This window comes from Diadema antillarum, unplaced genomic scaffold (assembly GCF_040938485.1).
Source record: "Diadema antillarum isolate AM-2024a unplaced genomic scaffold, OU_Dant_1.0 scf00000098, whole genome shotgun sequence".
In the NCBI taxonomy this organism is placed as follows: Eukaryota; Metazoa; Echinodermata; class Echinoidea; order Diadematoida; family Diadematidae; genus Diadema; species Diadema antillarum.
The window spans coordinates 1,503,128-1,518,223 of NW_027270987.1; the positions used below are offsets into that span (position 1 = coordinate 1,503,128).

The window sequence follows — 15,096 nt, forward strand, 5'->3', positions numbered from 1 at the left end:
TTTGTGTCCATCGTACATTTGGACTCGTTGAGGATTTGATTTGCTGTTTTGAGCTAATTTTAGAATAAGTGGCTGTAGGGCAGTTTTTCTTGTTCATTATTCAATAGAAATGAGCTATTTTCTGTATTTTATAAAAATAAGATTTTCCGAATACTTACATGTGAACACACACATACACACACACATAAAGAGTCACATTTGCGTGATGATTGCATGTAATTCAGTTTTAGTCGCATGTATAGACTGCTACATCTCTCATCACAAACCATCATGTTCACAGGCCCAGTTAAATCTTGGTAAGGAAGATGTAACGTGGAAGCTATCATGCACAATCTGCTCTGAGTCTGAATGGTCTGTCAAAGTCATACCCCTCTAAATTTTTAGTCACTAGATCAATTCATGCTGTGACCAACATCGCGGGGTGGGGGCTCTATTCACAGCGTATAATCCCTCATACAAAGTATGGCAGATACATCACAGAATGCAAGGTATTGTGTAGTCTACCCATCGTTACCTTTGAAGAAGCAGATTAGGATTGAGTCTGCCTGAAAATTCACCTTCAAGTGATTTATCAGACCATTGTGTAGACTGCAGGGCAAAGAATATAGGAAGTACAGTCATGCAAGTTCAGTAGAAGTCATGGGGGGGGGGGGGGGGGTGGTTAGGTTTAGGCCCATTTTTTCTATCATTGCCAAACCCATTGGATGAAACATTTGATGGTTTATTATGTTTGTGTGTTTTTTTCAAAAACAACTTTCTAATCATAATGTAGTCAAAAATTCTCTTCAAAGCCTTCTGGAACATGCCATAACCAGTTATATGTGCATAGAGGGAGAAAATGATTCGGAATGTGCCAATTTCTCCCTGCTGAGTGTAGGCACAGTATGGGTCAAGTTCTGTCCCAATACCAGGCATATTCTTGAAATAAAAGCATCAAGATATGAGGAAGGCTTTGCAGAAAATAACCATTTCCCTGGTAAGGGAGTGATCATGGTCAAGAAACTGCCATAGTCACTCGATAAACTAATTTCCATGTCATGTTTTAAGTCTACTATTACTGTCAGCAACATGTCTTTGTGCAGTGTCAGTCAGACATTCGTCTGTAACACATTATACATCTGTACTGAAAAACCCAAACTGTTTGTGTGCATGAAACTTTTGCAAATCTCATGAGGAGCCAAGATTTGTGAAAGTAAAATGCATGGGAAAATTCTTCACATTGGGAATTCCTTTTTGATGGATCGCACTTTGAAATTTTTCCCAAATCATGAATACTAGAAATGTATACCAGTTTTCTTTCATTCTCTTTTTCTTTTCTTTTCTTTTTTTGGGGGGGGGGGGGGGGGCTTATGGATGTGGGGTTTTTTTTTTTTTTTGGTTTTTTTTTGTGGGGGAGTTTTTTGTTTTTTTTTGGTTTTTTTTTTGTTTTTTGTTTGTTTTTTGTTTTTTTGTCAAGGGGGGGGGGGATGAGCACAATGGACAGTGCCAGACTGGCTTGCAAATTTATATCCTACCTTTGTGTAATTTTCTGAAAGTACACAAATTTGATTTAACCTTTTTAGTCATCAAGTAAATTGCAGTGCCCTGAATTTGACACAAAATTTTAACAGTGTGCACTGCATGGCTGGTAATTACCCGCGATCTTTTCTAAATCTCTCTGTAGTGAATCACCACCACCAAGAGATGATCCCTCGAATGTGACCCCTTCCTCAAAAACACAGACACCACATAAAACACATACATATATACCTACACAAACAAATATAACGTGTAGCTGGAACCAGGTGAACTAGGTTGGATTTTCAGCTACCGCTTTGCTTCATTTGTGCTTCTCAGAAGGCTGCATCCGATATCTGTGCCGGATAATTCAATTGTACGCTCCGTCAATTACTGCAATGCTGCCTGAGCTAGTTGTCATTTGAAGAGCCTCCGCTGATTTTCCTTAATGCTACACCATTACAGAAGCAGTGAATTATTTCCAATTCAGCCAGGGAGCTCTCAGTATTATACTGCCGCCCGTTTCGTGTTTCACTTGGGCAAAAATCAATTGTGTAACTGATTCAGGACCACTTTGCTTAATTTTTCAGAAAAGCTGGCTCTACCCCCAGATCATATTTCGGGTACAGCTAAAATTGGTGGCTTTATTTGTCGGCATTTTGTCCAACTTTCTCTGGGAAATCAAATTTGTAGTCCAACCATGTTGTGCCTAGTGGAAATACCCGAAAGAATTCAAGCCACTGTTTATCTGGATATCACTATCATTGCGCTCATGAGGATAAAGAGCATTTCATCAAAACAATGAAAAAAAAGAACTAAAAAAAATGCTGCATTGTAGGATTATTTTGAATGGAACAACTTCAATCTGCACTTAATGTTACCAAAATTTTTAATCTTATTCTACTTTGAGTAAACTTGCACTTGAAATAATTTTTTGTTATGTTAATGATGTTCACAACCTGTCATGACTGATTGTAAGTCAATCAACGTAATTTGTAGTATTTCACTTGTGTTATGTCAATTGTTATGTATTTATATAGATCCCACTTTTGTAATTTTTCAGATGAAGCTCGCCGCTCAAAGTGTGGCATTCTGGTGCACTGCTTGGCTGGCGTCAGTCGCTCGGTGACGGTAACCGTGGCCTACCTCATGCAGAAACTGTGCTTGTCCCTCAACGACGCCTACGACTTTGTCAAGAAGCGCAAGTCCAACATCTCACCCAACTTCAACTTCATGGGGCAGCTGAAGGACTTTGAGCAGCAGCTGTCAACAAGCCCATGCCGCAGTGGTTCCTGCCGGTGCTCAGTGGAGGGCTGCCACTGTCTCAGCCCCGATCCATCGTGGATGTCCACCACCTCTTCCTCCTCCTCCTCATCCTCGTCTTCATGCAGCGAGCTTACAACTCCGGCCAGCAGTGTCAGTGCGAGCACATGCTCATCGGACAGTCGAGGGGAGTTTGACTTTGCCGTGTAAAACTCAATTTCCACCCGTCCCTCCCACGGATCCCCTCTTCCCTCTTCCCCTCCCCCCTCCACCCTGCTCCCCCAACCACCACACATGGTCCTCCACCCATCTCTCAACGCTCACAAGCGCTGTCAAGGAGTGATGCATCAGTGGTAGACGTTGTGTGTTAATTGGCCTCTTAGATCTGTCGAGATGGTCCCAACATTTTGAAAATGGAGCCCTCCGTCCATGCTGTTAGAGTACAAGACGCACTGTGGATCTGACAAGGAGTTGAGGTTGACGGGTTGCAATAGACTCTCCTATCACATGCTTTCCCCTATACTATATAGTGGGTAGATGGATGAAGACTATTGGCAGTGTTAGTGGTTGAGACATGTGTGAGCAAGTCCAATTTGACTTCCACATAGAGATCAGGTTGGTCCTGTGAGTGTAATGATATACCAGGCTTGTATGATACTGACCTAAAGAATACCTCTTGCCATGACGTGTTTGTGTTCAATCAGGTAAAGCTCACAGTTTAGTGTGGAACTACATGAAGTAGTGAAGAGAAGAATACGTAAACAGATTCCCCCCATGTATATACATTTGCATTTGTAGTATCACTTAATCAGGTTTACTGGTTGATTGATCCTAGAAACAACTCAACCATATTCATATGTCACTCATGTCATAGTCCGACACATACAAAATTGTGTGTTTCTCAACTCAGTGTCTCCGGCAGGAAGAGCTCTTGTCTCTTCGTGATGCAAACGTGCATCGTAGATGCCATAGATTATATTGGGGTCACTTTTAGAACCACATGTGCCAAGCTGACTGGAGCATCTGCTACTTACCGTCTCGCTGATGTTCAGCAGACGAAGCGTGCGAACTTGATTCGTCGCATCATCAAATCAAACTGACGCATTTGATAACGCTGTAGCCCATCACTCCTCAGTCCATGTAATTGGCACGAAGATGTAAATCAGAGGAGCTGGAAAGGGCTGTAGCCTGTGTGCAGCTGATGTTGTCAATGTTCAGTTAGTGGATAGAGAAGGAACGAATATTCATTTATATCAGGGTGATATCAACACAAAAAAAAGAAGAAAAAAAGAATAATAGGTTATTTTGTACGTGTAGATATGAATAAGTGATGGGAAAGTCTATTATCATGAATGTTGTACAGATATTTATTGGATACTTTTTGATGAAACCTGAAATTCTAGCATCCCTATGTGCCTAAAGTAATAAGAAGTTAAGCAAAAAAAAAATAGTAGCCATTATTTCTCAAAAAAAAATAAAAGATCATATGATTCAATGCAAAAGTCATAGGAAAATGGTGTGTCTCATAATTTGTTGCAAGCTGTTACATAATGATAGCATCACACTAAATGCTGACTCTCAGTGACACAAAGAGGCTTGATAGGCTATGAAAGACAAGTAGCTGTAGTTCTCAATAAGTGGTAAGTAGAAATTTTGCTGCTGTCAAAATCTTGATAATCAAGCCACACGCTTCAAAAGGGGTATTTTTATACAGTGTTTCATATCGCCAGATTTATAATTTATTCACCAGATGATGCTTATTTAAGAAATACAAATTATTTTGTATAGTCTGCTTAATTGATGACCATGCAGTGATAACTACTTACAATTCTCCAACTGTGTGTATGTGTGTATCTACCTATGCATTACGAACTGAAAAGAAACATTAAAAAACATGCAAGATGTATGTACTACAGAGTATTCAGGGCTTGAATTTGCAAATGTAGATAGTTGGTGGAAAAATCAACCAGAGTATTCCCAGTGTGGTATACCAACAAACTTAATGAAACTTTGTAGTAGGTATTTAACCGATGAGTGGTGTGGTATATAAGAATAAGGACTCCACTCATGTTTTTATTTCTTATATATGAGGTCAAGATACAGAAATGTTCCACTCGTCACAAAAGGACATGTCAGTCAAGTAAAAGTTTTTAACAATGAGCATTGAACACCAGGTTTACATCTCATTACACGATACATTTTAGAGATTTGCAAATGTTTTCTGTGACTATAGAAATCTTGTCAAAATGGCAGATTACATCACCAACATTAGCATACAGTGCAGTACATTGGGACTGTAGGAGCTGTTCCGCATCAGGCACAGATACTGCTGGCTGTAGTGGATTGTTTAGACCCTGTGTAGTGCTGTAAAAGTAGATATCAGAACAAGTGTAGCAATAGGTCTATCTCTGAGCTGTTGTGATGGAAAGTACATCAGGGCTCCATTTCACAAAAGGTTGCCATAATAGCAACTCTTGCTGCAATGGCAATCGTTGTGGAAGTGACAAGAATCCTGCTTCCTGACTGGCCGTTGCCACAAGAAGTTGCGATTCTCCCAAGAACTGCTATCATCACGACACCTCTTATGAAATGAGAGCCAGGTATGTGTGAACAAGCTTTGTATCCGAGCTGAACTCTGAAATCATTTTGAAGATTGAGAAATCTGTCCTCTGAGGGTATTCAGCCAAGCTACAATGTATGTACTGATTTTAGTAGTTTAGTTCTTTGTGGCGGCCTATAGCGTGATTTGCAGAAGGATTGCTAGTGAAGAACTGCTCAAGACGCCTCCAAATTACTCTTGTCTCCCCCCAAGGACAGTGAACAAACGGAGAGTCAGCCACTCCACTTTGGTTACAAATCAGATAGTTACACACAGGACACTTAACCCCCTCAAACCCATGCCATCAAAATGCTTTCAACATTCAATTCAGCACCAGATGCCGGCGGGAGTGATTGAGTTAACTGCTACAGCTTGCTTTTTTTTTTCTTTTTTTCTTTTTTCTTGTATTGTTCTGGACATCAGTTACGCCCATTTCACGTTATGTATGATAAATACCACAAGTAGTGTGCGATTAGCCACCATTGCTGCACTGGTCATGCTATATTTTTTCCTTTTTTTTAAAGGAAAAGGTGCATCTTTTCGAACGAGTATGAATGAAGTATTTTCAGGTCGCAGACACATGGGAGTGGTGATAGTTTATTAGACTCTGTGAAGGACCTCATGCTCCTCAGAATGTCTCATTTTCATTTATTCTCCATATGGAAGAATCCAGCTTTTTTGCCACCATGTATTGTAACATAATATGCAAATTATGATTTGTGTGCAAACAGGATTATGCCAGGTTCTCACATACTTTTGTCTCAAAATTATGAATGTTTTGATAAGTATTGGTTCTTTTTCTAATTGTTTTGATATGTTGTTTATAGAGCATTCCACATAGTTGTTCTAGTACTGCTCCTTTTTTTATTTTTCCCCATTTTGTCAGGGGAATTGGTGCAAATTGGCAGGCAGATTTTTGTCTACTTAATACAGAAGAGTGTGTGCAGTTTATACCATTGTACATTGCTAGTATCAAAAGAAATCAGTTCAAAAGAAAAATTCAGTTCCATATTTCATGAAAAGATCACCAACTTGGGCACAAAATACAGTCAACCTCATAGAAGCAAACCTTGGGGGGGTCGAATAGCCGGCAAAGTCAAAGGCACCCATCAATATTTGACTATGCGTAAAATTAACTGTATTCATTGTCATAGAACAAATGCATATTTTGCAAATGAGCTTTTCTGGAACAATACGGTAGGTTTGTAGCAAAGTTTGCATTGTTTAAATAAAGCAAAAAAGTGTACATGCGTATAGCACTGAATTAGCTTTCTTGTATATTCTTAAGAGTATATATTTTTGAAGATCAAATTAAGCGTGTACGAAGGGTGTAATATTTCTTTTGAGTATTGATAACATTATGTGTGATTTAGCACCTTTGTGTGCTCAGGTGTAAATGTACATGTTTGTCATGGGAAAAGTTTTCACTCATTTTCTTGTTTTTTTTTTTCAATGTTCTTGAACAAGTTTGTTTTGTCTGTTGAACCCAAGTGATATTTTACCTCATTATATAACCCTTCTGACTTTGACGAGAGTGCGAGAGAGAGAAACTAACAGGTGATTCGAGACTTACGCCACTCAGAACATTTTGGATGTGGTGTGAATTTAAGTGTATCGATGGATCTGGGAACGATCAACACTGATTACGCGACAAAGTACTAGCAATGATTTGTACGCGTCAGTATTAACGGATGACAACATGGACGGAAAAAAGAGATATATGTAACATAGAGTTTATTTTGTATAAACAAGACGCAACTTAAGGTTAACACGGAAGAGTAATTAAGGGCGTGTACGCTTTGTACATCAACTTTATTCTTGTCTATCTTTTGTACAGTTCTCGAAAAGAAGACAGGAAGGAGAAAAGGCAACATGGAGATTAAAATTATACAAAAATGAAGACTTTACCTTGTGTTGGTTCTGTCATTGGAGGTCAGCGGTCACTTCATGTGTTTACAGTGATCATCATCACTGCAATGCTATTCAGCAATGAGTACATGTACTCATCTGTGCATACATCCCTAGGATAGGACATGAAATGGAGGTCCTGTGTGCGAGAGAGTCACAACACATTTACATACAGTGCACTCCCGTTATAAGGAACACCGTTATAACGAAATTCCGGTTACAACAAAGTATATATTTAGGCTCCAACAATATCAGCTGTATGTTCTTTATTGTTTATTTGTTCGGTTATAAGGAAATTTTCATAAAACGAAAGAAAACTGCCGGTCCGGAGCTTTTCGTTATAATGGGAGTCCACTGTAGAAGATCCCGCTTCATTCATGCATTCATTCATTGCACAGAGCAGGGTGCAACACCTGGTGAAATGGTCCCACCTAACATAAAAAAACTGGACCCCATGGAAGACAAACTTGTTGAGCTGAATATGGGCTATCCAAACAAACAAATATTCTAACATACTCTGGGGACTGATACGCAGTACATGGGGGGGGGGGGGGGGGGGGGTTGAGAAGGATGTATAAGACCAGATAGTTGAGCTGAACATGGGCTATCCACCCATCAAACAAAACAAATATACTAACATACTCTGGAGACTGATACATGGGGGGGGGGGGGGGGAGGGGGGGGAAGGGGGGGGGGAGGGGGGGCATGGGGGGCATGGAGAATGCATGATGATGTGCAAAATTATCAAAACATCTGTTTCATTTGCACAGAATTAGACATCACAACTGAACATGTGGATCAAACAATGCAGGAAGCACTGCTAGTGCATGGCTCATGAGCTGTGTCTTTTGGTCAACATGTAATGTCATGTGTTGTTTGAGAAAAAAAGAGGAAGAGAGAGGGGGGCGGGGGAGTAAGAGGGGATTTGTGACAGGAGAAAATTGGTGGTTGGCAGATGAATTGCGAGTCATACACATGCTTTACTGGAGGATGAGTGCATCTCTAGACACACACACACACACACGCATGTGTGCACATTTTTTTTAAAGGAAACCAAAACCCAAAGAGAAATGTGGATTGAATGAAAGCAGCAACATTAGTAGAACATATCAGTGAAAGTATGAGGAAATCGAAGAATCGATGCAAAAGTTACGAATTTTTAAATTTCTGATGTTGGAACCGCTGGATGAGGAGACTACTTGAGTTTATGATATAATATGTGTGGACAACAATTATAAAGAAAATAATGAAAATAAAGAGAATTCAACATATTTTCACTTTTCTAGCATAATGAAAGAGCACATGACTGACTGCTTTCAGAAAGCAGAGGGAATAATTACTACCCTTAACATATGTCAGTACCAAGTTGATAGAATGTGTAATTTTCATGAAAAATGAATTTTGTGGAATTCCCTGTATATTTTCTTTATATTGTTGTCCACACATAACCTCTAGTAGTCTCCTCATCCAGCGGTTCCAACACCAAAACTTTAAAAATTCATAACTTTTGCATCAATATTGTCCGATGATTTTCCTCAAACTTTCATTAATTTGTTCTACTAGTGTTGCTGCTTTCACTCAATCCACATTTCTCTTTGGGTTTTGGTTTAGGAACCACCCACGATCGAATGCGAGCTACGGCTCTGCACTTTTTTTATCCCCAGTTTAGATCTGCAGCAGAGCAAGGTTCAAAGTATGTTGTTATGATATTATATCATTGTATACATGAAAAAAAAAAGTATGGTTGGTGACTCAAACATTGAGAAGACAGAATAATTCAGCATTTATACTCACTATATAATGCAGAGTGTAAGTAGAAATCTGTACAGAGAATTTCTTTTCGGATGCACTCGGAAGATTATGAAACTTTCACAGAAAGCTAAACAGAGACGATAAAAAACACTGCGACTTCTTTCTAGATGAAGAGATTGTTCGATTTCAATATTTGAAACTTTCTTTTCTTAGGCCCCCACCCGCCGCCGAGTAAAATTTTTATTGTTTAAACATAACTCCTATCAATCACTTGCTTCTAGTAAACGGAATTGATGGCATCAAGGGGTGCAAAGCATACCAGAAAGAGAAGGAAGAGAAGAAAAGGAGAAATCTCAATACCAGAGTGTGCACCTCATACATGTACTCTTGAGTAGATTGTCACACATTGAAGCGGCACGAGATAGGCATGCATACATTCCCCTTTCCCTCAGCAACAAATAGCACGATCTCACGCCGAAACTAATTTCCTGACAGCATGTTCAATGTAGCTCACCTCGATTAAAAAAAGAAGAAGAAGAAGAAGAAGAAACTTTAGCGATAAAGTTCTGGTAGTCGAAGACAACTGTGACAACGTTGCTATGGCAACGGTAACGTAAGTGATCGTCGTTACATCACACATCTCGGAACGCACATCAGGCGTCGGGGGAGGGGGGAGTGATGAGGATGACGGACGGTCACTTTAGTATATTATGTAATGTATCTATCACACACTAACATACACACACACACACACACACACACACACACACACACACAATTGTGACAAAATATGTGTCGTGACGTAATAACTAAGGGTATGAAGCACGAAGGAAAATGGGTTCGTGCATGATGACAGCTATATACGTACTGTATTACGTGATCATGAATGTACCAGAGAACGATGGATGATGGCAGTCAAGTGTTCGAAAATGTACAACGCATCGCCTGATGGACACGTGACCAGAGTGAATCACAAAACACACATGTCTGGGTGGAGAATGTGCACTGTTGTAAGGTAACAGTAAGCGACATAAAGCGATTGTAAGTGTTGAAGGTTGGAGGTTGGACGTTGTAGCTCCATGGTTGGAGGTTGCTTGGATTGACATCTAACTTCAGGGCTACTCGCGCGACTTCCCGCATTTGACCTGTGAGCCGACCTTATGGAGAGAAAAACACCCCACAGCATGTTCGAATTAACTCGAAAATCAATTCCGGACCAGTTAAAGTTAGTCCGAAAAGAAAGAGTAAAATCTTATAAGCACAGCAGTGAAAATTTGATCAAAATCGGATAAAAATTAGGGAAGTTATGAGATTGTGAAGTTTCACTATTTTGAAAAATATTTCTCGTACAGTTGGTATGAATATGGAAAAAAAAGAATGAGCTGATGATGTCATCACCTCACAATTGTCCATTGTTCGTGTACAGAAAACTAAAAAAAAAATCAAATATTTCTGCTATGATAGTTTAAAGCATATAACATCATTCCTGACTGAATGACTTCCGAATAATGATCAGTCGGATATAGGCGTGTTACGGGTATTGGGGCATAATTGCGTTCGAGGAAAAAAAAGGAATTTCAAGATTTTGTGTACAAGTTGTACTTATTTGCATATTCATTTTGACTGTTTAGGAAATGTTTCGTGAAATCTATCGTGACTTCAAACTTTCATAACTTTCCTAATCATCATCAGACTTTGATCAGTAATTACTCTTTCTTATCGGACTAACTTTTGACTGGTCCGACATTCCCCATTTAAGCAAAGGATGGTGATGAAATCCTAGCCTAATTAATATTGCATTCCAAGCTGTAATGATCGAGTAATGACTATCTCGTGAAAATATGTGCTTCAATCTTGCAGTATAGTTACGTCATCTACAATACTAATTTTTATAATCCTATCTTTCCCTATTTGTATAGGGGCTTAAGTTCCCGTCGATTTCTACAAGCTGCCTTATCGTCGAAGGAAAATGTATGCACTACATGACGAAATTTATGCACCGCAATATGGAATGAATGATATAAGCTTTGCCATTTAATTTCAGCAAGAAAGAAATTCTTGACCAAAATCACTGTATAAGTTATTTGACGTGATGTTCAAAGTACAATATGTAGGAGTTCCTTTTGGTTCTGTAATTGGGGCATCGATACGGGTTACTCCTTGTTGTTTTGTTTAGTTTGTTGCTGTTGTTGGGGGGGGGGGGGATGGGGGAGGGGGTGTCATTAAAGGATTGACATGAGTGATTATCAATTTTCTTTGGCGAATCTTCATATCATGAAGGATTATGATATGTTATGTACTTTATCATCAAGACAAACGAAGATAATACCCATTTACAGAGTAAAGGAAAAAACATATATTTTTTTTTTTCAGCTGGTTCGAGATTCCATGGACTCGCCCTCCAATGGCAGGATACATGGGCCAGTGACGTGCCTCATCTCACATCTCTGTATACGTTGGCCATACCCATCACTGATGTGCGTCTTTAATGTCACCAATTCCAGTCAAAACAATTTTTCCTCTCATTTCGGTTCAGGGTGAACCGCCCTTAAAAATAGTCCGTCCAGATAACGTGACTGAGATGGTGGCACTTAAACCCGATGGATGTGGGTACACTTATGACTCATCGGATGTTGGCTGACCTTCCGGTGGCGAGCGCTTATCTCACACAGCGGACAGTACAGACAGGCTTGCGGCTCTTCATAGTTTATTTCACAATGTGAGAGTCCAAATACGGCGAAAACATATCCTCTTCCTGTGTTTCCCCTCCCAACAAACAACGACAACAGCACAGGTTTGTATTCAGCTCTATATCTGAGAACGATCTGTCTCATTCTAGGTTGCTCATATATCCAGAGGAAAGAACAATGTTTTCATTTCATAAGAATCTAAAATTTAATTTGTTAACAAAGGTTAATGACAAAGTATAAGTCTATTATGAACTATGCAGTTTGTACTTTGTTCCGATATTTTTTCTATATCAGAAATTATGAGAGAACCATTCTCGACTTGCTCTAACGTGCTCTAACTTTTGGTTGTCATTTTAACATTTTTTTTTTCATTTTTCATTTCATTTCATTTCATTTCATTTTTTTTTTTTGCATGGCGCAAATGAAAGAATCACTCGAGAAAAGATGCATATTAATGTTTATCATTTATCGTGGCTAACTTTGCACATCAAATAAATAAATGATATAGATTATAACATAATCGTGACAAAATACAGCTACAGTGAAATACGAAGAAAATCAAATCACCATGCAGGAGGGTCCCCATCAAGCAAAGTTAATGTTTTGGGTCTCATTTCAAAATTATACCGTGCGTAATAATGTTAGTTTATTCGATGTGATTTCCGTCTTGTCAAAATGAAGTTTCATCAAAACAATCAAGGAAACGTGATTATGTACGTGTATGATGTATAGATGCACGTATATATCTGTACAGATCTTTGTGTGTTGTATTCATGATTGTCATACTCGCATGCTCATGAAAATAATATGTACGTTATGTATTCATGCATTCATGTAAATAGGTTTGTTGTTGATAAACCAGGCTCAACTCTATACTTGAATAGATGTGTCGTTTGAGCCCTTCAACTTTGAGCAGTGCAGTAAATTTTGCGGTGAACTGTGCAAATTCATAGCATCAAGATGGTATTTATGCCTCCTTAATAACATGAATACATATACACTGTATTATAATATATTCAAATACTCTACACTCTGAAAAAAAAAAGAACCTCTTCGCACAAGTTAATGCTACTCCTGCATTTTTTTTTTTTTTTTTTTGGTATTTTGACTGCATGCTGCTGATTATGAATATCAATATTGTCATCAGTATTTTCTATCATATCATTATGACATGTCTTGGAAAATACAAAGATATTAATTTACTAAGCATCCAACAGTGAGACGGTGATATAATAATGATAATACTACAGGTCAGGGGCCGCGGATCCCCCCCCCCCCTCAAATCCTTCTCCCCCTCCCCCCCCCCCCCCCCCACCTCGACTGGAAGTTTGTTGTTGTTGTTTTTTTTTTTATTATTTTCTTTGCTTTGAGGAGCAAAAATGGGGGGGGGGGTGGCTAAATTACGATCGTGACCGATGTAACTATTATTTGTGGAGACTCGTGATACTTCACATTTTCACGGTTATCTCCTATTGACAAAAGAAAGAAACAGACAAACAAAACGTAAATGTAAGCTCAATTTCCTCTTTTGAAATGAAATCAAAATATGAACCCTTGTTGCCCTCCTTTAGAATTGCTATTATGATTATGGCAATAATCTATAGCAATGGTGTCTTTTAGGGGGGAAAAAGGAACGTATAATTTCTGTCATCGACCCAAAGCATGATCATCAACCGTGGCAATATTCAGGGGCAATATTACTTGTGCACAAGTCAACGTGAAAGTTGTGAGCTTATGAATTTGCATGGAATATAACTGTTCCATTATTATGCGACCAATCAGTGCTCACAACATACGAAACTTTGATAATACATTACTTCCTTATTTCACGTCGGGTTTTGATGAAACTCCCAGACACCACGCTAGTAGTTATTATTTTACTATTGTTTGTTTTTCTAAAGTCAACTTGAATATGTTGTCGAACTGCCCTTTCAGGCCTTCACTGACGTGGTGCTCACTTGTTACCCTTTGCTATACAGGAACGGTTTGATAAACTTAAGGTAGTGTTTGTGTCCCGTTCTCACTTCATTCTATCGTTTATACTGTAGTATATCACTATTATACAGAACATTTTTTCTCAATTACTTTAAAGTGAGTGTATAATATTCATCGCTCCCAGCAATATTGTGTCTGTTTGTTGCTGTTTCTCAGATATTATCATCCTTCCTCTGCAATCTTGTCGATACGCTTTTTATTGTCATTTCCATGGTAACCGGCAATTCATTTGAGCGCGCCAGCAGTGCAAATGACACGAAGTCGAGTGAGGTTGAGATTACAATCTTCATGTAACAGGAAGGTATAACTGCAGCTACTTGAATACTTTAATGACGTAGTGAAACTACTTGTCTGCTGCGGACAATCGCGCGGACGGTTATCGAGTGTTTCCAAACAGAGCAGTTAAAGGGATGATACATAATATTTGGAAGAGATGAGGATTGGGCTTTTAAATTTTTGCGAGATACATACCAAAGAAACCACTTAGGAAATAAAGGACTTCAAAGTTTACCAGATGAAAATCGATTTGGAATGGCTCAGACATCCAAAAATAAAGTAAAACAAAGCAATCCTGATAAAAGGTGGGTCCCACCTGTCATAGGATTCCTCTGTTTTGGATATCTCAGCCATTTGAAAACCAATTTTCATCAAATAAACGTTGAACCTCTCTCGGAGTTACATGCTCTTTCATATTTCATAAGAGGTATCTCATTATTTCACCAAAAAATGTTACAAATCTGAAGTTAGTTCTCAACTAAAACTACATGTATACGATCCCTTTAAGTATTGCGATACCTGTTATTTATTATTACTGGATGATACATGAACTGCAGTGAAAACAAAGCAAACAAAAGAGTAATAGCCAAACGCACCATGACAACCTCTTCGGAATCTGATATTGCTTCCCCTCATTGAAACATATCGCAAAGAATAACATCGTGCAAGAACCCAAAAGAAACATAAAGACGTGACACGCATGGGTCCCTGGAACTGAAACAATGTCATATCAATTAGATTGTTAATTCAGACGCAGTCACACATATTATCATTACCGGTATACTCGCATATCAATTTAATTGGAATCTCACGGATATTGATACAATCATAATACATGATTTTGTGTACATTGTACGCGCGTATAGACGGCTGTGTCACACGCCCATGCACAATGATAAACGCACAGGTACACACACGGATATGAATATAAGTAATGGGGGCCCGTTTGTAGAAACTCTCCGTTTAAACCAGAGGTTTTATATACAAGTACAGATATATATAGTGAACATAAAACCTCAACCCGAACAATCAATCGCAAATCCCCCAAATCGAACCCAGCTTGCGGGCGATATAGGCCTACTTGCACATTTTATCACAATTATCAGAGTTTCCATA

At 38.9% G+C, this 15,096-nt stretch overlaps 1 protein-coding gene across 1 annotated transcript in view; it reads left to right on the forward strand.

Moving 5' to 3' along the window:
- LOC139718684 (dual specificity protein phosphatase 6-like) overlaps positions 1-6,101 on the forward strand; it is a 33,091-nt gene extending 26,990 nt beyond the window's left edge. The window contains exon 3 of the mRNA XM_071630142.1: positions 2,561-6,101. Within this exon, the coding sequence (XP_071486243.1) occupies positions 2,561-2,970 (410 nt within the window). The 3' untranslated portion in view covers positions 2,971-6,101. The remainder of the gene's footprint in view (positions 1-2,560) is intronic.
- Positions 6,102-15,096: the final 8,995 nt, after the last annotated feature.